The sequence below is a fragment of the Magallana gigas genome, chromosome 3 (genome assembly GCF_963853765.1).
Source record: "Magallana gigas chromosome 3, xbMagGiga1.1, whole genome shotgun sequence".
Lineage (NCBI taxonomy): Eukaryota > Metazoa > Mollusca > Bivalvia > Ostreida > Ostreidae > Magallana > Magallana gigas.
This window is the reverse complement of record NC_088855.1, coordinates 60,820,291-60,846,387: the sequence shown is the minus strand read 5'-3', so window position 1 is coordinate 60,846,387 and position 26,097 is coordinate 60,820,291. Positions and strand designations below refer to the sequence as shown.

Here is a 26,097-nt window from a genome sequence, read left to right as displayed (position 1 = left end):
TGGATTTTTAAAGGGATAAAGTTTTATCCACTATGTATAACTGATGTTGCGCTGGGCGGACTGTTGAAAAACTAACCAACAAATTATTTTAAAGATCATTCGTTTATTAGTTTTCATATTTGTTGTTAAAACATACTCATTATTTACTCTTATCAAAAATGACATCAACATATATTTTATGAAGTTACTTTCCTTACATCAACATAATGTTAATATAATATATAGCTTCCTGCTTCTTTTACCTTTCATTACTTTAGCAAATTTCCTTGCACTAACAAAAGGTTTACATAAAGGATAACATAAATGATAAGCAATACTTAGTGAACAGATGCTTTTCTTTTTACACAAACCATAAGCAAACTTTTATTGCAAATCATTCCCAACCAAGTTGTCTAGCTCTTGCTGGAGCTTTGTTCTTTCGTTGATTGCTCTTTTCTTCTTGACTATTTTCTTTACTTTGTCCTGTAAATAGTTGGTGAAATCCCCGCGAACGTCTGGCTTCCATCCTTCGCTCCATATGCGATCCTCCACACCATCTTTTATCAAATTTTGGATGTCTACCATTTTTGCTATTGTAACAAAACAACACTTTTTGAGTTCTCATTCTATCTCAAAGCATAAGCATTACGAATAAATGAAACTGGCATTCATTCTTTTATCTTAATTTAACTATAAACGTTTCCCCGTTGCTATACATGGAGTATATTATACTTACTTGGAGAAATGGTTTCCTGCAATCCCAGCCAGTAATGAATGTACGCTAGCTGTAACTTCGAAACTTTTTCCTGTTCTTTGCGGTAGCTCCTTTCGATGCTCTTGAACACTTCCGCGACTTCTTTTCTTATGTTTTCATTTAATTCTTCCACAGATGTCGCGATCTTAGCTTCTGTTTCCTCTTCTTCAAAGTCTTCATTGTCTATCATTTTTCTCTTTTTAGGATTTACTAGAGCCATTTCTAACTCGTCTATTCTCGAGTTCACTTGACTAATTTGGAAGGAAAGTGCGTTTTCAAATTCAGGCTTCACCTCTTTATCAATTTTCTTATGAATCTGGTCCAAATCAGCTTCGAACTTGGCACATTCTGTTCCTGAGTCCAATTTTTTTTCAAGGTTTTCAAGCTTAATACCAACTTCTCTTATTTTACGACTGAACTTCCCGAGAGTCTCAAGGACAAATTCTCTTAAGGCTTCATACTTTGGATCGTTTTCATCTATCAAATATGATTCAAAAACATGCATGTAAAGTTGTAATATGCTTGCTATATTAAACAATGTTTCAATATCTATGTTATAAAAATTACCTTCGGATAGCCAGTCATTCTCCATACTGCTATTTAATTCAAGACAAGTGAGGAATCTGTAATGCACAGGAACATCGTAAAATAATTAAAATAAACGTATGTGACAAAATATTTTGTTTTATAAGAACAAAACCAATTGTGTTTGATTAAGTCATTTTAATCTTATCTATGGAAGTCTGTACATATTCTAAAATTGTAGAATGATTTAATATTATTATTTTTTTATTTGAACTTCCTTTAGACAAACAAGAAATTAATTTTGCATTCTAAACATTCTTTATCATTAGGTATACTGATTACTTTCAATTAATGAATTGCTTACCTCTCCTAAGAAAATCACCGTCTGCACTGAAGGAGTGACAAGGAAACAATGACTGTGCTTTCTGTGTTAACGTTAGCAGGCGCTCTGAGTGATGGGAAAGACTAGTTAACACGGCTTGTGTATCATCAATCCATAAGCTCAACGTTCGAGTAAGCATTTGCAACTGCCAAATATTAGAGTTTACTTTGTCCTGTAATTGCAAGTTATGGTAAAAGATTATCTTGCCGTTTTAAATTATAAAACAGTTCAAAAAGAAGTGAAATAGTTCATTCATACTTTTTTGTGCGTGATTTATTTAGTACGCTATGTTTGCGGACAAAGATCTGTCTGCGAACTTAAACCATTAATAAATTATACACTATGATAAAAAAAAATTCAAAACATTTTCAATTTTCTTATTCAACATAAATGGAGACTTTGTAAAATCATGACCTTGAAGAAAAAAAACCCTTTCTCAGTATTTAATTGAAGTTCTTAGTTCATTAGGTTGATTCACAAGAAACTTTTAGCCATCTAAACAATTTTTTATTCTTAAGTACTTCCATTCTCTACACAATACATTATCAAAAAATAGACTCGACGGAAACTATTTAAGAAGTTAAAAAAAATGTTCTAAATTTCACAAACTCCCTGATAAATGTTTGATAAAGAAATAAAAGTCAAAGATTACTTTTTTCACATTTACTTCCAAATTAAATACTCAGACAAAAATAAACTTAGACAAAATTTATTTGCTTTAGTGATTGCCGATGTAGAAATTCCGAAATCAACAATATCCTGCTTATAATCAAACATGACTTATAACTCACATAACTGTTAAATGTAAATGCAATTAAATTATGCTTCTTGCAGCATATATTTACTTATTTGAAAGTCTTTGTAGTTTTGTTTCAAAAGCCCGAAATGTACGGAAAGGAATATTTGATCTTAAACACTGTAATTTAAAGCGTTCGTATTTTTCACGAATGGTAACTTCTGCCAACCTTTGAGCATGCAGGAATTCCAACTCTTGGGCTGACCAGGGAGCTTTCAAGGATGTAGAAATCGGGAAGCAAGTGGAAGTTCTTCGATGTCCGATGTCTTTATCAAATAGAATAGGGTCATCGTCAGCATTGTCATGATCGACGTATTTTGGGGGGAGTTCTTCGACTTTATTGTCATTGGTAGTAACCTCTTCTGATTGCTTTGTTTCTCCCTTCTTCGTACTTTTCTTTTCTGCTCCCGTCAACATTTCAAGTTTATGTGGGATGGTGAAGTGCAAGCGATTTAACTGCAAATTGCGAAATCTAAAGCTGGCCAATTGCAACTTTGACAAAATCTCCAAGGCGATCAGTTTGTTTTTATCTACCGGTAGGTCGATCGTCAGTAAAGCTAACCTGTCATATTCGACATATTGGCCCTGCATCAAAAGTGCAATACAGCTGATATACGTCATTGTTATTACTAATTGTTCCATATCCATATTTTCTTTCTGGAGCCTTCGAAGGCACATTGTTAACCAAGGAAGAATCTTTGGGGTTTTCTTAATCTTACTTGGGTATATTAGCCCCCGTTTTTCCAATTCACCTCTTACTAAATCTGATATTGTGACAAGTGTGTTTTCTGTGATATCTGTAGAACGTTTGTCATATACAACCGTCCAGAATTTATCATTAAATGACCAAGTCAGTGTCATATTCCCATGCCTGTCATATGTTGTAACAGCTGGAAAATGTTTAAGTTCAAGTTCAAGAATACCAGCTTTTATGACTTCTGCCACTGATATATTACTTTTATCCAAGAGCAGGTACAAGCTGGGGAAAACCATTTGGGAATTTGTTCTTCTGTTTGTTGTTAACAGTTTGACCAGCGATCTAATTGTTACAGCACCGACTGTCTTAAATGTTGTCTTGCAAGATTTTATCTCTCGTAGGAAATCTTCAAAAAGAACGTAACTGGCAGCCTTGCCAGTTTCGTGCAGGTCATGTAGTAAGGCAACAACCAAATGTCGACCAATGACTCCATAGCTGCCATCCAAGTGATCGTGCAATCCCACTGACCGTTTTATCATCTTAGATATGACCTCAGATGTTGTCCATATTTCTTGTGGGGGAATGCTATATTCGTTTTGCATACAGGTTGAGTACACTTCTAAAGATAGAAATCCATAGTGGTCAGTTGAACTTCTACTGGGACCAAGAGCTCCTGGTCCTAGATTGATAGAGTAAGATGTACTCCTTCCACAAAGTGGCTTTCCCCACAAAAGTTTTTCGGAGGCTAGTTCCAACTGATAGGATTGCCAGGTGGCACGCACATTTCCTGTTTTTTTATACTCGTTCAATAATTCTTTAAGTTCCTTGCAAATCCATAAACCCAAATGTCGAATGCATGTTAGAATATGCAAAGGAAAAGGCACCAACAGAGGTACAGTTTCTAAAAGTACTTCTAGATTGGTTAAATTAATAAAATCCATAGCATTTATATGGTCAGCAACTGAATCCTGCGAAACAACAAATTCAATCCTACATGTACTTCTCCTTAGTAATGTCCAGTTGCTTTGCAATGTAGATATATAATGATCAGCGTCGCGTAGGAATGCCTCTGCTGTCGATCGTGGGAAACACATACCTCCAACAATGCAACCCGACACTGGATGATATCGACAATTGGGTTGACGATGTGGAATGTCAGCGTAAAGTTGAACAAACTGCACCTCGTGTGGAAAACGACAAATCGTCCGCAAACAAGTTTTGATATCCATTGGTCTTCCATCTAGATTGCTCTGATAGTTGGCACAGTCTTTGAATGATAAGCATGTACAAAGTGTTCCTCTGTGGCCGATGATTTGTTGCAATCCCGCAGTAGACCAAAGAAGATCAACTTCTTCAGAGTCTGACAGTATGTTTGCAGCAACATGGATAGTTGTACGCAATGTAAATTGGGTATTAAAATCTGACAATGATAATCCACAGGTCATTTTTTCACCAAAGCGGAAGCAAAATATGATTGGTCTCAAAAGTCCAGTTTGGGTCAGTTGGTTTAAAGATGCTTGCAAAGCATCGAGTATTGCATAACAATCGTCAGGTAAAATGAACATTTTTCGAACGTCATTTATGTCATTCTTTTCGAGAGTTCTTCTAGCCTCTCCACGCAAAGCAAGAGCCATTAGTGTATTTTTAAAATTCTCTCTCAGCTGAAGAAATGTGGCGAGGGCTTGTTGTCTCACTTGCTGAATGGATAATGCAACTGAATGCATCTGGTGCATAGGAATTAAAGCTATCCAACATTCCCACCCTCTTTCATAAAATAGCTGGAACCCTAAGCTGTTTGAGAAGGTCATAAGTTCGCTTTTACTGTATTCTGTTAATCTGACGTGCTTTTTCAAAAAGCCTCTAACGTTCCGTAGACTTGCATTATCATTTGGAAACAGTGTGATATGTCTCACGGGCATTCTTATTGCGGCCAAAGATTTAAACTCCACAACGCATCCATCAATGTCAAAGGAATATCTCAACCATACTTCTCTTTCTACTTCATCGACTGTCAGACATCTTCCAAAAATCCGATCATCCCTTCTTAAAAAGAGTTGTGGTGTTTCAGATACAGAATTGTACGCCTTGGCTAGGTTGAAATTCTCCAACACCGTTTCAGAAAAAGTTTGTTCCGTATCTTCCATATCCATCTAAAAATTTTAAAAAATATGACGTGTTTAGACACTCGTAATGAGAAAAGCTTTTTTTTTTTTATAATATCTAATTTTCAACTTAGATGATGATAAGAAATAATTACCCGGCATTATATCTCAATTAATTAATTTTTTAACAAAAATATATATTAAACTCTATTCTCAAAGATCAACCTTGGGTTAAACCCGAGTATAGTCTAGGGTATATTCCGGGGTAAACCTAAATATAACTCGGCCTTTACCATGGTTTAATCCAGGGTACACCCGGGTAAAACCCAGGGTATACGCTGGGTTTAACCAAGAGTATGCCCGGGTTTAACACAGATTAAACGCGGGTTTAACCTAGAGTATACCCAGGTTTAACCCAGGGTATACCCGGGCTTAACCCAGGGCATACCCGGGTTTAACCCAGGGTATACCCGGGTTTAACCCAGGGTATACCAGGGGTTAACACAGGGTATACCCGGGTTAAACCCGGGATAAACTCAGGGTATACCCGGGTTTAACCCAGGGTATACCCGGGTTTAACCCAGGGTATACCCTGGGTACACCAAGGGTATACCCGGGGTAAACCCGGGGTAAACCCAGGGTATACCCAGGGTAAACTCAGGGTATACCCTAGTTGATCCCAGTGTATACACGGGTTCAACACAGAGTAAAACATTGTTAAACCTTAAGTTTAATGAGCCAAAGTTTTTAACGTAATTATCTTAATTAAGTATATCAAAAAGTTTCATTACTATCAATCATTCACTACATTTGATGAATATCTTGCTACAATTGAAATTTAATTGTAAACTATAGATCAATTCAATAGTCTATCAATTACTACCAGGAATAACTACTATGTTTATAAAATTTCATATCTATTGCTACTTAACATTAGAATGCAGGATAATGAGCAATTAAATAATGATATTAAAAAATGCAGTTACCTTTAACAAGTGAAAAACCCATATAATCCAACAAAGTCACAATCAAAAGAATGATAAAACACCAAATCATCAGATATTTATAGAAAGAAATGATTGACAGTCACGTGGATTAATAGGCGGAGTCCCGCATTCCCGCACACGCATCTCGTCAAAGTGCCTATACCCTAACCCTAACCCTAACCCTAACCCTAACCCTAACCCAACCCTAACCCTAACCCTAACCCAAACCCCTAACCCTAACCCTAACCCTAACCCTAACCCTAACCCTAACCAACCCAACCCAACCCTAACCCTAACCCTAACCCTAACCCTAACCCTAACCCCAACCCTAACCCTAACCCTAACCCTAACCCTAACCCTAACCCTAACCCAAACCCCTAACCCTAACCCTAACCCTAACCCTAACCCTAACCCTAACCCTAACCCAACCCTAACCCTAACCCTAACCCTAACCCTAACCCAACCCAACCCAACCCTAACCCTAACCCAACCCTAACCCTAACCCTAACCCTAACCCTAACCCTAACCTAAACCTAAACCTAACCTTAACCCTAAACCTGCTTTGATTAATATTTGCACCCTAAACTACCTGTTATAAAATGAATACAAGGGAAATATCAGCATTAATTAAGTGAGAAATCATTTTATTCAGAAGTTGAAGCTCGGAAAAGAGCTCATAATTTTCAGTTCATACAGAGAAAATTAATATAGTGAGTCACTAAGAAAAACACCTAAATCTTTTTTGAATTTATCCTGGCACCCTTTTTTATCTTTTATTACATCAATACAAGAAAATAACCAGTAAAACTTAAAAGAAAAGTGCTTTTAACTTGAATTTTAATCTCCATGAGGGAACCCATGGTTTTCGGCTTCGCGTTGAAATGTCAGTACAGTTAATCACACAGGACATCTACTTAGTCTTTTTGTGTTAATATATGCAGCCTAATCTATCTTTTATTACATCAATACAAAGAAATAAACAGCATAAGTTAAATGATAAATGCTTTTGTTCAAAAATTCCACCCCAATGACAGAACCCATGATTTTCTGTTTCTCATTAAATTATCAGTATGGTTGATCACCAAGTAAAACTCCTAAATCTTGTTTGAATTTATCTTGGCACCCTTTTTTTATCTATTATTACATCAATACAAGAAAATAACCAGTAAAATTTAAAACAAAAGTGCTTTTAACTTGAATTTAAACCTCCATGATGGAACCCATGGTTTTCAGCTTCGCATTGAAATGTCAGTACAGTTAATCACACAGGACACCTACTTAGTCTTTTTGTGTTAATGTTTGCAGCCTAATCTATCTTTTATTACATCAATACAAAGAAATAAACAGCATAAGTTACATGATAAATGCTTTTGTTCAAAAATTCCACCCCAATGACAGAACCCATGATTTTCTGGTTCTCATTAAATTATCAGTATAGTTAATCACCAAGAAAAACTCCTAAATCTTTTTTGAATTTTTCCTGGCACCCTTTTTTATCTTTTATTACATCAATAGAAGGAAATATCCAGTAAAATGTAAAAGAAAAGTGCTTTTAATTTGAATTTAAACCTCCATGAGGGAACCCATGGTTTTCGGCTTCGCGTTGAAATGTCAGTATAACTTAATCACATAGGAAACCTACTAAGTCTTTTTGTGTTAATATTTGCAGCCTAATCTATCTTTTATTACATCAATACAAAGAAATAAACAGCGTTAGTTAAATGATAAATGCTTTTGTTCAAAAATTCCACCCCAATGACAGAACCCATGATTTTCTGTTTCTCATTAAATTATCAGTATGGTTGATCACCAAGTAAAACTCCTAAATCTTGTTTGAATTTATCTTGGCACCCTTTTTTTATCTTTTTTTACATCAATACAAGAAAATAACCAGTAAAATTTAAAACAAAAGTGCTTTTAACTTGAATTTAAACCTCCATGATGGAACCCATGGTTTTCAGCTTCGCGTTGAAATGTCAGTACAGTTAATCACACAGGACACCTACTTAGTCTTTTTGTGTTAATGTTTGCAGCCTAATCTATCTTTTATTACATCAATACAAAGAAATAAACAGCATTAGTTAAATGATAAATGCTTTTGTTCAAAAATTCCACCCCAATGACAGAACCCATGATTTTCTGTTTCTCATTAAATTATCAGTATGGTTAATCATCAAGAAAAACTACTAAATCTTTTTTGAATTTTTCCTGGCACCCTTTTTTATCTTTTATTACATCAATACAAGAAAATAACCAGTAAAATGTAAAAGAAAAGTGCTTTTAATTTGAATTTAAACCTCCATGAGGGAACCCATGGTTTTCAGCTTCGCGTTGAAATGTCAGTACAATTTAATCACATAGGAAACCTACTAAGTCTTTTTGTGTTAATATTTGCAGCCTAATCTATCTTTTATTACATCAATACAAAGAAATAAACAGCATTAGTTAAATGATAAATGCTTTTGTTAAAAAATTCCACCCCAATGAAAGAACCCATGATTTTCTGTTTCTCATTTAATTATCAGTATGGTTAATCACAAAGAAAACATTCTAAATCTTTTGGAATTTACCCTCATATCCCAATTCATCTTTTATTACATCAATACAAAGAAATAGACAGCAATAGTTAAATGATAAATGCTTTTGTTTAAAAGTGCCACCCCAATGAAGGAGCCCATGACTTTCTGTTTCTCGTTAAATTATCAGTATGGTTAATCAGCAAGGAAACCTTCTAAATCTTTTGGAATATATTGCTTATATTACAGTAATCTTAATCATAGACAATCAGTTGAAATCGAAGAACCTTTTGGCAGCAAGGGACAGTTTGGGGGGGAAAAAGTACCCGTCAAAATGTTTGTAAAAATTGAGAGTTGCTATACTTGAAGGCTTATATGTGTTGTTAATATTCATGAAATGATTTTTAATGATTATCGTTAGTTAGAGGGGGTACTCTTGTTGAAATTGATTTGCAATATGTAGGCCCCTAATGTTAGGTTCCTGGGAATCAGAAGTAAAATTGAAAACTTGCGGTTATGTCTGTTGTGTTGACTTTACACAATTTTACTAATACCTAGAAAACTCAATAAGACATTTAAGGTTCATCTTTTAACCTTAACCTTTTACATCAAACATTACAGCTTAACATCTATTGTGGGAGTTTTAAGAAGAGTTCATTTCGTCATTTACAATAATTGATATTTGTAAATTTTAATGCAAACCGGAACATTAAATGAATTTTGTTTCGTCTTAAAAGAGCTTCTACTGAAGTATAAGTTCAAAACTTAACCCCCATACAGGGTTCAACAACAAGTTAATGGTTTCAGGTTTAAATGTGAGGTAAAATGGCTGGTAAAGAAATTTAACCTAAACAACAATCACTATATATATGTATCAATCCAGCTTCAACTCCGCCCTTCACAGACCACGTGACAATTCGGTGACATTGACGAGTTGATACAGCAAATGATTTCGTAAATATGTCTTTACCCTAACCCTAACCCTAACCCTAACCCTAACCCTAACCCTTAACAAATGGATATACTTAAACGCTTAAGAGACTCCATAAATGTTTAAAAATTAATACTTACACCCTAATTTATCCTTTAATACATTAATACAAAGAAATAATTAGCATTAGCTTTAGGCAAAATCCTTTTATAAAGAAATTACACCCCCTGAGAAAACTCATAATTTTCTGTTTATCGTTAAAAATTCAGTATATTAAATCATTAAGGAAACTCCCTAAATCTTTTGGTATGAATGCTAACACCCTTATATATCCTTAATTACATGAATACAAAGAAATAAACAAAATCAGTTAAATGAAAAATCACTTTATTAAAAAATGACATCCTCAGGAAGGAACCCATATTCTTCATTTTAACGTTCAAAAATAGGTATAGTTAAACGCTAAGTAGACCCCCAAATACTTTTGGGATTAAGACTTACACCATCAATTCTCCTTTAGTGCATTAATATAAAGAAATAATCAGCTTTAGTTTTAGGAAAAATCCTTTTATTGAGAAATAACACCCCCTGAGAAAACTCAAAATTTTCATTTTATCGTTAGAAAATCAGTGTAGTAAATCAGTTAGGAAACTCCTTAATATTTTGGTATGAATACTTACACCCTTATATATCCTTAATTACATGAATACAAAGAAATAAACAGCAATAGTTTTAGGCAAAATCATTTTATTAAGAAATAACACCCCCATGAAGGAACCCATATTATTTATTTTAACGTTAACAAATGGATATACTTAAACGCTTAAGAGACTCCATAAATGTTTAAAAATTAATACGTACACCCTAATTTATCCTTTAATACATTAATACAAAGAAATAATTAGCATTAGCTTTAGGCAAAATCCTTTTATAAAGAAATATCACCCCCTGAGAAAACTCATAATTTTCTGTTTATCGTTAAAAATTCAGTATATTAAATCATTAAGGAAACTCCCTAAATCTTTTGGTATGAATGCTAACACCCTTATATATCCTTAATTACATGAATACAAAGAAGTAAATTGCATTAATTTATGGCAAAAAATTTTTATTTAGAAATTACACCCCCATGAAGGAGCCCATATTCTTCGTTTTAACGTTAGCAAACTGATATAATTAAACGCTTAAGAGACCCCCTAAATCTTTTTGTATGAATACTAACACCCTTATATAACCTTAATTACATGAATACAAAGAAGTAAACAGCATTAGCCAAATGAAAAATCTTTTTATTAAAAAATTACATCTCCACGAAGGAACCCATATTCTTAATTTTAACGTTAAAAAATGGATATAGTTAAACGCTTAGTAGACCTCTTAAAACTTTTGAGATTATGACTTACACCCTCAATTCTCCTTTAGTGCATTAATACAAAGAAATAATCAGCTTTAGTTTCAGGAAAAATCCTTTTATTGAGAAATAAATCCTTCAGGGAAAACCCATAATTTTCATTTTATCGTTAAAAAATTAGTGTAGTAAATCATTTAGGAAACTCCCTAAATCTTTTGTTATGAATACCTACAAGCGTATTTATTCTTCATTACATGAATACAAAGAAATAAACAGCAATAGTTTTAGGCAAAATCATTTCATTATGAAATATCAACTCCAAGAAAGAACCAATTTTTTCTATTTTAGCATTAACAAACGGTAATAGTTAAACGCTTGAGAGACCCCATAAATGTTTCAGAATTGTTACCTCAACCCTCATTTATCCATTATTACAATAATACCAAGAATTAAACAGCATTAGTTAAATGAAAAATCATTAATTAAGAAATTACATCCCTAGGAAAGAACCCATATTCTTCAGTTTAACGTTCAAAAATGGATATAGTTAAACGCTTCGTAGACCCCCAAAAACGTTTGGGATTAAGACTTACACCCTCATTTCTTCTTGACTACATAAATACAAAGAAATAATCAGCATTAGTTTCAGGAAAAATTCTTTCATTAAGAAATTATACCCCCCTAAAACAATCCATAATTTTCAATTTATTGTTGAAAATTGGTATAGTTAATCACTTAAGAAACTCCCTAAATCTTTTGGGATCAATATTTGTTCCCTAATTTATCCTATATCACATCAATACAAAGTAATAAACACCTTTCCTTTAGGAAAAATCCCTTTATTTTGAAATCAAACCCCCATCAGAAAACCCAAAATTTTCATTTTATCATTGAAAAATCAGTATCGTTAACCACTAAGTAAACCCCCTTAATCTTAATAGATCAGTATTTATATCCTAATTTATCCTAAGTTACATTGATACAAAGAAGTAATGACCATTAGTTTAGAGGATGATCGTATTATTTTGAACTTACACCCCCTGTAGGAAAGCCATTGTTTTGAATTTATCATTTAAAAATCTATATTCTTAATCACTTTGCTTTGGTATTTTTATCTTTTAATCCTCTTTTATCTTGATTTATATCTTGAGTACAGTTACCTGAAAGTAGAAACAGGATGAAATTTAATGCATTTAGCATAAGTTCAGTATCCACCCCTTCATGTACACTACTGAGATGGTCTTCTCCATATGCTGAAGGATTATCAGCTAAATAACCTTTAAACCGTTTATTTTTTGTTTTTAAGTAGTACAGTTCCATGACTATGCACGAGGGTTCGATTCCCTCCCTAGGCATTATGGAACAGAAAGCTGGTGCAAAGCGGGCAGATAGCCTAGTGGCCCCGCATAGTCAGAGCTGTAATTATAATCATGATAGAATAAATTGATTCAAAAACATTTAAAGTGCTTCTTAGAGAAAATGTCACAAATATAAGAAGTGTTGAGCTTGATAAAAGTTAACCATTAGATTGTACATGTATTCTTTTTTTCTGTTGATAGTAGGAATTAAACCCACTCCTTGTCCTGGTTGATAACATAAAATGTGCTCAAATACATCATATCAGCTTTATTAATGATTACAAAATCTAATTCAGAGAGAGAGAGAGAGAGATCTTTGTTTGTAAATGGTACAGTTCAATGACTTTGTACGAGGGTTCGATTCCCTCCCTAGGCATAATGGAACAAGCTGGTGCAAAGCGGGCAGATAGCCTAGTGGCCCCGCATAATCAGAGCTGTATACATAACAATAGAATTAATTGCTTCTAAAACATTCAAACTGCTACTTAGAGAAAATGACACAGATAGCTATAAGAACAAGTGTTTTGTTTGATAAAAGTTAACCATTAGATTGTACATGTATCACCTATTTTCTGTTGATAGTGGGAATTGAACCCACTCCTTTTCCTGGGGGGTAACAGGAAATGTGCTCGAATACACCATATCAGCTTTATTGGTGATTATATAATCTAATTAAGAGAGAGATAGAGAGAGAGAGAGAGATCTTTGTAAGTAGTTCAGTTCAATGACTATGTACGAGGGTTCGATTCCCTCCCTAGGCATATGGAAAAAACTGGTGCAAAGCGGGCAGATAGCCTAGTGGCCCCACATAGTCAGAGCTGTATACATAATGATAGGACAAATTGCTTCTAAAACATTCAAAGTTCTTCTTAGAGAAAATGTAACAAATAGCTATAAGAAGAAGTGTTGTGCTTGACAAAAGATACTTATAAGATTGTGCATGTATCACCATTTTTTGTTGACAGTGGGAATTGAACCCACTCCTTTTCCTGGTTGATAACAGGAAATGTGCTCGAATACACCATATCAGCTGTATTGGTGATTATGTAATCTAACTGAGAGAGGGAAAGAGAGAGACAGAGATAAATCTTGTTTTTTTGTAGGTAGTATGCAGTTCTATGACTATGTACGAGGGTTCAATTCCCTCCCTAGGCATAATGGAACAGAAAGCTGGTGCAAAGTGGGCAGATAGCCTAGTGGCCCCGCATAGTCAGAGCTGCATAGATAATACATAACAATCAGGTTCAAACATCTCCAAAATAATAGAGAAAAACGACTATCTTGACATTAATTCAAGTATTTCTATGACAGGGCAATGCGACAATACTAATCGAGTAACAATTTAATCGAGTTTTTGTCGATTTCGACTCGTTCAAAAAATTCACCCTATCAAATAATAAAATACATCAAGTGACTAGTTCGGGTCAGAAAATCTCCAAAAAGAGACAGCAACATGAATACGTTTATGTAAATTCAAGTATTTCGATGTCCAGACAATGCGATTAACCTCATTAGTTAACGATATAATGTTTATTTTAACGATTTATAAGCGTTCAACAATTTCACCCCCCGACTCTGGATATCTGATCCGTGATGGTCCTTAAGTTACAAAAGTGTCGCTACCGGGGTTAGCTATCTCAGAGACTATCGAAGATATTGCGACGGGACCCAGAGGGTTAGAGACCGTTTTCGATGTTATTTAAGGATACGCTAACGGTCAAAAATGAAAACAGGCAAAGTCGGCAAACCCCGAAACTTTATGTTACAATTAACACTTTATAAGTTACAAAGCACACTCTTAAGTTACAAAAGCACACTTTTTTAAGTTACAAAGCACACTTTTTTGGCTTAAGTTACAAAAAGTGTGCTTTTAAGTTACAAAAAGTGTGCTTTTTGACCCACTCCCCTAACCCTAACCCTAACCCTAACCCTAATCTATCTTTTATTACATCAATACAAAGAAATAAACAGCGTTAGTTAAATGATAAATGCTTTTGTTCAAAAATTCCACCCCAATGACAGAACCCATGATTTTCTGTTTCTCATTAAATTATCAGTATGGTTGATCACCAAGTAAAACTCCTAAATCTTGTTTGAATTTATCTTGGCACCCTTTTTTTATCTTTTATTACATCAATACAAGAAAATAACCAGTAAAATTTAAAACAAAAGTGCTTTTAACTTGAATTTAAACCTCCATGATGGAACCCATGGTTTTCAGCTTCGCGTTGAAATGTCAGTACAGTTAATCACACAGGACACCTACTTAGTCTTTTTGTGTTAATGTTTGCAGCCTAATCTATCTTTAATTACATCAATACAAAGAAATAAACAGCATTAGTTAAATGATAAATGCTTTTGTTCAAAAATTCCACCCCAATGACAGAACCCATGATTTTCTGTTTCTCATTAAATTATCAGTATGGTTAATCACCAAGAAAAACTACTAAATCTTTTTTGAATTTTTCCTGGCACCCTTTTTTATCTTTTATTACATCAATACAAGAAAATAACCAGTAAAATGTAAAAGAAAAGTGCTTTTAACTTGAATTTAAACCTCCATGATGGAACCCATGGTTTTCAGCTTCGCGTTGAAATGTCAGTACAGTTAATCACACAGGACACCTACTTAGTCTTTTTGTGTTAATGTTTGCAGCCTAATCTATCTTTAATTACATCAATACAAAGAAATAAACAGCATTAGTTAAATGATAAATGCTTTTGTTCAAAAATTCCACCCCAATGACAGAACCCATGATTTTCTGTTTCTCATTAAATTATCAGTATGGTTAATCACCAAGAAAAACTACTAAATCTTTTTTGAATTTTTCCTGGCACCCTTTTTTATCTTTTATTACATCAATACAAGAAAATAACCAGTAAAATGTAAAAGAAAAGTGCTTTTAATTTGAATTTAAACCTCCATGAGGGAACCCATGGTTTTCAGCTTCGCGTTGAAATGTCAGTACAATTTAATCACATAGGAAACCTACTAAGTCTTTTTGTGTTAATATTTGCAGCCTAATCTATCTTTTATTACATCAATACAAAGAAATAAACAGCATTAGTTAAATGATAAATGCTTTTGTTAAAAAATTCCACCCCAATGAAAGAACCCATGATTTTCTGTTTCTCATTTAATTATCAGTATGGTTAATCACAAAGAAAACATTCTAAATCTTTTGGAATTTACCCTCATATCCCAATTCATCTTTTATTACATCAATACAAAGAAATAGACAGCAATAGTTAAATGATAAATGCTTTTGTTTAAAAGTGCCACCCCAATGAAGGAGCCCATGACTTTCTGTTTCTCGTTAAATTATCAGTATGGTTAATCAGCAAGGAAACCTTCTAAATCTTTTGGAATATATTGCTTATATTACAGTAATCTTAATCATAGACAATCAGTTGAAATCGAAGAACCTTTTGGCAGCAAGGGACAGTTTGGGGGGAAAAAAGTACCCGTCAAAATGTTTGTAAAAATTGAGAGTTGCTATACTTGAAGGCTTATATGTGTTGTTAATATTCATGAAATGATTTTTAATGATTATCGTTAGTTAGAGGGGGTACTCTTGTTGAAATTGATTTGCAATATGTAGGCCCCTAATGTTAGGTTCCTGGGAATCAGAAGTAAAATTGAAAACTTGCGGTTATGTCTGTTGTGTTGACTTTACACAATTTTACTAATACCTAGAAAACTCAATAAGACATTTAAGGTTCATCTTTTAACCTTAACCTTTTACATCAAACATTACAGCTTAACATCTATTGTGGGAGTTTTAAGAAGAGTTCATTTCGTCATTTACAATAATTGATATTTGTAAATTTTAATGCAAACCGGAACATTAAATGAATTTTGTTTCGTCTTAAAAGAGCTTCTACTGAAGTATAAGTTCAAAACTTAACCCCCATACAGGGTTCAACAACAAGTTAATGGTTTCAGGTTTAAATGTGAGGTAAAATGGCTGGTAAAGAAATTTAACCTAAACAACAATCACTATATATATGTATCAATCCAGCTTCAACTCCGCCCTTCACAGACCACGTGACAATTCGGTGACATTGACGAGTTGATACAGCAAATGATTTCGTAAATATGTCTTTACCCTAACCCTAACCCTAACCCTAACCCTAACCCAACCCTAACCCTAACCCTAACCCTAACCCTAACCCTGACCTAAACCTAAACCTAACCTTAACCCTAAACCTGCTTTGATTAATATTTGCACCCTAAACTACCTGTTATAAAATGAATACAAGGGAAATATCAGCATTAATTAAGTGAGAAATCATTTTATTCAGAAGTTGAAGCTCGGAAAAGAGCTCATAATTTTCAGTTCATACAGAGAAAATTAATATAGTGAGTCACTAAGAAAAACACCTAAATCTTTTTTGAATTTATCCTGGCACCCTTTTTTATCTTTTATTACATCAATACAAGAAAATAACCAGTAAAACTTAAAAGAAAAGTGCTTTTAACTTGAATTTTAATCTCCATGAGGGAACCCATGGTTTTCGGCTTCGCGTTGAAATGTCAGTACAGTTAATCACACAGGACATCTACTTAGTCTTTTTGTGTTAATATATGCAGCCTAATCTATCTTTTATTACATCAATACAAAGAAATACACAGCATAAGTTAAATGATAAATGCTTTTGTTCAAAAATTCCACCCCAATGACAGAACCCATGATTTTCTGTTTCTCATTAAATTATAAGTATGGTTGATCACCAAGTAAAACTCCTAAATCTTGTTTGAATTTATCTTGGCACCCTTTTTTTATCTATTATTACATCAATACAAGAAAATAACCAGTAAAATTTAAAACAAAAGTGCTTTTAACTTGAATTTAAACCTCCATGATGGAACCCATGGTTTTCAGCTTCGCATTGAAATGTCAGTACAGTTAATCACACAGGACACCTACTTAGTCTTTTTGTGTTAATGTTTGCAGCCTAATCTATCTTTTATTACATCAATACAAAGAAATAAACAGCATAAGTTACATGATAAATGCTTTTGTTCAAAAATTCCACCCCAATGACAGAACCCATGATTTTCTGGTTCTCATTAAATTATCAGTATAGTTAATCACCAAGAAAAACTCCTAAATCTTTTTTGAATTTTTCCTGGCACCCTTTTTTATCTTTTATTACATCAATAGAAGGAAATATCCAGTAAAATGTAAAAGAAAAGTGCTTTTAATTTGAATTTAAACCTCCATGAGGGAACCCATGGTTTTCGGCTTCGCGTTGAAATGTCAGTATAACTTAATCACATAGGAAACCTACTAAGTCTTTTTGTGTTAATATTTGCAGCCTAGTCTATCTTTTATTACATCAATACAAAGAAATAAACAGCATTAGTTAAATGATAAATGCTTTTGTTCAAAAATTCCACCCCAATGACAGAACCCATGATTTTCTGTTTCTCATTAAATTATAAGTATGGTTGATCACCAAGTAAAACTCCTAAATCTTGTTTGAATTTATCTTGGCACCCTTTTTTTATCTTTTTTTACATCAATACAAGAAAATAACCAGTAAAATTTAAAACAAAAGTGCTTTTAACTTGAATTTAAACCTCCATGATGGAACCCATGGTTTTCAGCTTCGCGTTGAAATGTCAGTACAGTTAATCACACAGGACACCTACTTAGTCTTTTTGTGTTAATGTTTGCAGCCTAATCTATCTTTTATTACATCAATACAAAGAAATAAACAGCATTAGTTAAATGATAAATGCTTTTGTTCAAAAATTCCACCCCAATGACAGAACCCATGATTTTCTGTTTCTCATTAAATCATCAGTATGGTTAATCATCAAGAAAAACTACTAAATCTTTTTTGAATTTTTCCTGGCACCCTTTTTTATCTTTTATTACATCAATACAAGAAAATAACCAGTAAAATGTAAAAGAAAAGTGCTTTTAATTTGAATTTAAACCTCCATGAGGGAACCCATGGTTTTCAGCTTCGCGTTGAAATGTCAGTACAATTTAATCACATAGGAAACCTACTAAGTCTTTTTGTGTTAATATTTGCAGCCTAATCTATCTTTTATTACATCAATACAAAGAAATAAACAGCATTAGTTAAATGATAAATGCTTTTGTTAAAAAATTCCACCCCAATGAAAGAACCCATGATTTTCTGTTTCTCATTTAATTATCAGTATGGTTAATCACAAAGAAAACATTCTAAATCTTTTGGAATTTACCCTCATATCCCAATTCATCTTTTATTACATCAATACAAAGAAATAGACAGCAATAGTTAAATGATAAATGCTTTTGTTTAAAAGTGCCACCCCAATGAAGGAGCCCATGACTTTCTGTTTCTCGTTAAATTATCAGTATGGTTAATCAGCAAGGAAACCTTCTAAATCTTTTGGAATATATTGCTTATATTACAGTAATCTTAATCATAGACAATCAGTTGAAATCGAAGAACCTTTTGGCAGCAAGGGACAGTTTGGGGGGGAAAAAGTACCCGTCAAAATGTTTGTAAAAATTGAGAGTTGCTATACTTGAAGGCTTATATGTGTTGTTAATATTCATGAAATGATTTTTAATGATTATCGTTAGTTAGAGGGGGTACTCTTGTTGAAATTGATTTGCAATATGTAGGCCCCTAATGTTAGGTTCCTGGGAATCAGAAGTAAAATTGAAAACTTGCGGTTATGTCTGTTGTGTTGACTTTACACAATTTTACTAATACCTAGAAAACTCAATAAGACATTTAAGGTTCATCTTTTAACCTTAACCTTTTACATCAAACATTACAGCTTAACATCTATTGTGGGAGTTTTAAGAAGAGTTCATTTCGTCATTTACAATAATTGATATTTGTAAATTTTAATGCAAACCGGAACATTAAATGAATTTTGTTTCGTCTTAAAAGAGCTTCTACTGAAGTATAAGTTCAAAACTTAACCCCCATACAGGGTTCAACAACAAGTTAATGGTTTCAGGTTTAAATGTGAGGTAAAATGGCTGGTAAAGAAATTTAACCTAAACAACAATCACTATATATATGTATCAATCCAGCTTCAACTCCGCCCTTCACAGACCACGTGACAATTCGGTGACATTGACGAGTTGATACAGCAAATGATTTCGTAAATATGTCTTTACCCTAACCCTAACCCTAACCCTAACCCTAACCCAACCCTAACCCTAACCCTAACCCTAACCCTAACCTAAACCTAAACCTAACCTTAACCCTAAACCTGCTTTGATTAATATTTGCACCCTAAACTACCTGTTATAAAATGAATACAAGGGAAATATCAGCATTAATTAAGTGAGAAATCATTTTATTCAGAAGTTGAAGCTCGGAAAAGAGCTCATAATTTTCAGTTCATACAGAGAAAATTAATATAGTGAGTCACTAAGAAAAACACCTAAATCTTTTTTGAATTTATCCTGGCACCCTTTTTTATCTTTTATTACATCAATACAAGAAAATAACCAGTAAAACTTAAAAGAAAAGTGCTTTTAACTTGAATTTTAATCTCCATGAGGGAACCCATGGTTTTCGGCTTCGCGTTGAAATGTCAGTACAGTTAATCACACAGAACATCTACTTAGTCTTTTTGTGTTAATATATGCAGCCTAATCTATCTTTTATTACATCAATACAAAGAAATAAACAGCATAAGTTAAATGATAAATGCTTTTGTTCAAAAATTCCACCCCAATGACAGAACCCATGATTTTCTGTTTCTCATTAAATTATCAGTATGGTTGATCACCAAGTAAAACTCCTAAATCTTGTTTGAATTTATCTTGGCACCCTTTTTTATCTTTTATTACATCAATACAAGAAAATAACCAGTAAAATTTAAAACAAAAGTGCTTTTAACTTGAATTTAAACCTCCATGATGGAACCCATGGTTTTCAGCTTCGCGTTGAAATGTCAGTACCGTTAATCACACAGGACACCTACTTAGTCTTTTTGTGTTAATGTTTGCAGCCTAATCTATCTTTTATTACATCAATACAAAGAAATAAACAGCATTAGTTAAATGATAAATGCTTTTGTTCAAAAATTCCACCCCAATGACAGAACCCATGATTTTCTGGTTCTCATTAAATTATCAGTATAGTTAATCACCAAGAAAAACTCCTAAATCTTTTTTGAATTTTTCCTGGCACCCTTTTTTATCTTTTATTACATCAATAGAAGGAAATATCCAGTAAAATGTAAAAGAAAAGTGCTTTTAATTTGAATTTAAACCTCCATGAGGGAACCCATGGTTTTCGGCTTCGCGTTGAAATGTCAGTATAACTAAATCACATAGGAAACCTACTAAGTCTTTTTGTGTTAATATTTGCAGCCTAATCTATCTTTTATTACATCAATACAAAGAAATAAACAGCGTTAGTTAAATGATAAATGCTTTTGTTCAAAAATTCCACCCCAATGACAGAACCCATGATTTTCTGTTTCTCATTAAATTATCAGTATGGTTGATCACCAAGTAAAACTCCTAAATCTTGTTTGAATTTATCTTGGCACCCTTTTTTTATCTTTTATTACATCAATACAAGAAAATAACCAGTAAAATTTAAAACAAAAGTGCTTTTAACTTGAATTTAAACCTCCATGATGGAACCCATGGTTTTCAGCTTCGCGTTGAAATGTCAGTACAGTTAATCACACAGGACACCTACTTAGTCTTTTTGTGTTAATGTTTGCAGCCTAATCTATCTTTTATTACATCAATACAAAGAAATAAACAGCATTAGTTAAATGATAAATGCTTTTGTTAAAAAATTCCACCCCAATGACAGAACCCATGATTTTCTGTTTCTCATTAAATTATCAGTATGGTTAATCACCAAGAAAAACTACTAAATCTTTTTTGAATTTTTCCTGGCACCCTTTTTTATCTTTTATTACATCAATACAAGAAAATAACCAGTAAAATGTAAAAGAAAAGTGCTTTTAATTTGAATTTAAACCTCCATGAGGGAACCCATGGTTTTCAGCTTCGCGTTGAAATGTCAGTACAATTTAATCACGTAGGAAACCTACTAAGTCTTTTTGTGTTAATATTTGCAGCCTAATCTATCTTTTATTACATCAATACAAAGAAATAAACAGCATTAGTTAAATGATAAATGCTTTTGTTCAAAAATTCCACCCCAATGAAAGAACCCATGATTTTCTGTTTCTCATTTAATTATCAGTATGGTTAATCACAAAGAAAACATTCTAAATCTTTTGGAATTTACCCTCATATCCCAATTCATCTTTTATTACATCAATACAAAGAAATAGACAGCAATAGTTAAATGATAAATGCTTTTGTTTAAAAGTGCCACCCCAATGAAGGAGCCCATGACTTTCTGTTTCTCGTTAAATTATCAGTATGGTTAATCAGCAAGGAAACCTTCTAAATCTTTTGGAATATATTGCTTATATTACAGTAATCTTAATCATAGACAATCAGTTGAAATCGAAGAACCTTTTGGCAGCAAGGGACAGTTTGGGGGGAAAAAAGTACCCGTCAAAATGTTTGTAAAAATTGAGAGTTGCTATACTTGAAGGCTTATATGTGTTGTTAATATTCATGAAATGATTTTTAATGATTATCGTTAGTTAGAGGGGGTACTCTTGTTGAAATTGATTTGCAATATGTAGGCCCCTAATGTTAGGTTCCTGGGAATCAGAAGTAAAATTGAAAACTTGCGGTTATGTCTGTTGTGTTGACTTTACACAATTTTACTAATACCTAGAAAACTCAATAAGACATTTAAGGTTCATCTTTTAACCTTAACCTTTTACATCAAACATTACAGCTTAACATCTATTGTGGGAGTTTTAAGAAGAGTTCATTTCGTCATTTACAATAATTGATATTTGTAAATTTTAATGCAAACCGGAACATTAAATGAATTTTGTTTCGTCTTAAAAGAGCTTCTACTGAAGTATAAGTTCAAAACTTAACCCCCATACAGGGTTCAACAACAAGTTTATGGTTTCAGGTTTAAATGTGAGGTAAAATGGCTGGTAAAGAAATTTAACCTAAACAACAATCAATATATATATGTATCAATCCAGCTTCAACTCCGCCCTTCACAGACCACGTGACAATTCGGTGACATTGACGAGTTGATACAGCAAATGATTTCGTAAATATGTCTTTACCCTAACCCTAACCCTAACCCTAACCCTAACCCAACCCTAACCCTAACCCTAACCCTAACCCTAACCTAAACCTAAACCTAACCTTAACCCTAAACCTGCTTTGATTAATATTTGCACCCTAAACTACCTGTTATAAAATGAATACAAGGGAAATATCAGCATTAATTAAGTGAGAAATCATTTTATTCAGAAGTTGAAGCTCGGAAAAGAGCTCATAATTTTCAGTTCATACAGAGAAAATTAATATAGTGAGTCACTAAGAAAAACACCTAAATCTTTTTTGAATTTATCCTGGCACCCTTTTTTATCTTTTATTACATCAATACAAGAAAATAACCAGTAAAACTTAAAAGAAAAGTGCTTTTAACTTGAATTTTAATCTCCATGAGGGAACCCATGGTTTTCGGCTTCGCGTTGAAATGTCAGTACAGTTAATCACACAGGACATCTACTTAGTCTTTTTGTGTTAATATATGCAGCCTAATCTATCTTTTATTACATCAATACAAAGAAATACACAGCATAAGTTAAATGATAAATGCTTTTGTTCAAAAATTCCACCCCAATGACAGAACCCATGATTTTCTGTTTCTCATTAAATTATAAGTATGGTTGATCACCAAGTAAAACTCCTAAATCTTGTTTGAATTTATCTTGGCACCCTTTTTTTATCTATTATTACATCAATACAAGAAAATAACCAGTAAAATTTAAAACAAAAGTGCTTTTAACTTGAATTTAAACCTCCATGATGGAACCCATGGTTTTCAGCTTCGCATTGAAATGTCAGTACAGTTAATCACACAGGACACCTACTTAGTCTTTTTGTGTTAATGTTTGCAGCCTAATCTATCTTTTATTACATCAATACAAAGAAATAAACAGCATAAGTTACATGATAAATGCTTTTGTTCAAAAATTCCACCCCAATGACAGAACCCATGATTTTCTGGTTCTCATTAAATTATCAGTATAGTTAATCACCAAGAAAAACTCCTAAATCTTTTTTGAATTTTTCCTGGCACCCTTTTTTATCTTTTATTACATCAATAGAAGGAAATATCCAGTAAAATGTAAAAGAAAAGTGCTTTTAATTTGAATTTAAACCTCCATGAGGGAACCCATGGTTTTCGGCTTCGCGTTGAAATGTCAGTATAACTTAATCACATAGGAAACCTACTAAGTCTTTTTGTGTTAATATTTGCAGCCTAGTCTATCTTTTATTACATCAATACAAAGAAATAAACAGCATTAGTTAAATGATAAATGCTTTTGTTCAAAAATTCCACCCCAATGACAGAACCCATGATTTTCTGTTTCTCATTAAATTATAAGTATGGTTGATCACCAAGTAAAACTCCTAAATCTTGTTTGAATTTATCTTGGCACCCTTTTTTTATCTTTTTTTACATCAATACAAGAAAATAACCAGTAAAATTTAAAACAAAAGTGCTTTTAACTTGAATTTAAACCTCCATGATGGAACCCATGGTTTTCAGCTTCGCGTTGAAATGTCAGTACAGTTAATCACACAGGACACCTACTTAGTCTTTTTGTGTTAATGTTTGCAGCCTAATCTATCTTTTATTACATCAATACAAAGAAATAAACAGCATTAGTTAAATGATAAATGCTTTTGTTCAAAAATTCCACCCCAATGACAGAACCCATGATTTTCTGTTTCTCATTAAATCATCAGTATGGTTAATCATCAAGAAAAACTACTAAATCTTTTTTGAATTTTTCCTGGCACCCTTTTTTATCTTTTATTACATCAATACAAGAAAATAACCAGTAAAATGTAAAAGAAAAGTGCTTTTAATTTGAATTTAAACCTCCATGAGGGAACCCATGGTTTTCAGCTTCGCGTTGAAATGTCAGTACAATTTAATCACATAGGAAACCTACTAAGTCTTTTTGTGTTAATATTTGCAGCCTAATCTATCTTTTATTACATCAATACAAAGAAATAAACAGCATTAGTTAAATGATAAATGCTTTTGTTAAAAAATTCCACCCCAATGAAAGAACCCATGATTTTCTGTTTCTCATTTAATTATCAGTATGGTTAATCACAAAGAAAACATTCTAAATCTTTTGGAATTTACCCTCATATCCCAATTCATCTTTTATTACATCAATACAAAGAAATAGACAGCAATAGTTAAATGATAAATGCTTTTGTTTAAAAGTGCCACCCCAATGAAGGAGCCCATGACTTTCTGTTTCTCGTTAAATTATCAGTATGGTTAATCAGCAAGGAAACCTTCTAAATCTTTTGGAATATATTGCTTATATTACAGTAATCTTAATCATAGACAATCAGTTGAAATCGAAGAACCTTTTGGCAGCAAGGGACAGTTTGGGGGGGAAAAAGTACCCGTCAAAATGTTTGTAAAAATTGAGAGTTGCTATACTTGAAGGCTTATATGTGTTGTTAATATTCATGAAATGATTTTTAATGATTATCGTTAGTTAGAGGGGGTACTCTTGTTGAAATTGATTTGCAATATGTAGGCCCCTAATGTTAGGTTCCTGGGAATCAGAAGTAAAATTGAAAACTTGCGGTTATGTCTGTTGTGTTGACTTTACACAATTTTACTAATACCTAGAAAACTCAATAAGACATTTAAGGTTCATCTTTTAACCTTAACCTTTTACATCAAACATTACAGCTTAACATCTATTGTGGGAGTTTTAAGAAGAGTTCATTTCGTCATTTACAATAATTGATATTTGTAAATTTTAATGCAAACCGGAACATTAAATGAATTTTGTTTCGTCTTAAAAGAGCTTCTACTGAAGTATAAGTTCAAAACTTAACCCCCATACAGGGTTCAACAACAAGTTAATGGTTTCAGGTTTAAATGTGAGGTAAAATGGCTGGTAAAGAAATTTAACCTAAACAACAATCACTATATATATGTATCAATCCAGCTTCAACTCCGCCCTTCACAGACCACGTGACAATTCGGTGACATTGACGAGTTGATACAGCAAATGATTTCGTAAATATGTCTTTACCCTAACCCTAACCCTAACCCTAACCCTAACCCAACCCTAACCCTAACCCTAACCCTAACCCTAACCTAAACCTAAACCTAACCTTAACCCTAAACCTGCTTTGATTAATATTTGCACCCTAAACTACCTGTTATAAAATGAATACAAGGGAAATATCAGCATTAATTAAGTGAGAAATCATTTTATTCAGAAGTTGAAGCTCGGAAAAGAGCTCATAATTTTCAGTTCATACAGAGAAAATTAATATAGTGAGTCACTAAGAAAAACACCTAAATCTTTTTTGAATTTATCCTGGCACCCTTTTTTATCTTTTATTACATCAATACAAGAAAATAACCAGTAAAACTTAAAAGAAAAGTGCTTTTAACTTGAATTTTAATCTCCATGAGGGAACCCATGGTTTTCGGCTTCGCGTTGAAATGTCAGTACAGTTAATCACACAGAACATCTACTTAGTCTTTTTGTGTTAATATATGCAGCCTAATCTATCTTTTATTACATCAATACAAAGAAATAAACAGCATAAGTTAAATG

The 26,097-nt window shown here is 33.0% G+C and overlaps 1 protein-coding gene across 1 annotated transcript in view; it reads right to left on the bottom strand.

Annotated features, from left to right (window-relative positions):
• LOC117691121 (structural maintenance of chromosomes protein 2) overlaps window positions 1-2,853 on the bottom strand; it is a 26,829-nt gene extending 23,976 nt beyond the window's left edge. Inside the window, exons 1-4 of the mRNA XM_066077927.1 lie at window positions 2,606-2,853; window positions 1,301-1,356; window positions 716-1,210; window positions 385-569 (exon numbers count right to left, since the gene is read on the bottom strand). Of these exons, the coding sequence (XP_065933999.1) occupies window positions 385-569; window positions 716-1,210; window positions 1,301-1,356; window positions 2,606-2,853 (984 nt within the window). The remainder of the gene's footprint in view (window positions 1-384; window positions 570-715; window positions 1,211-1,300; window positions 1,357-2,605) is intronic.
• Window positions 2,854-26,097: the final 23,244 nt, after the last annotated feature.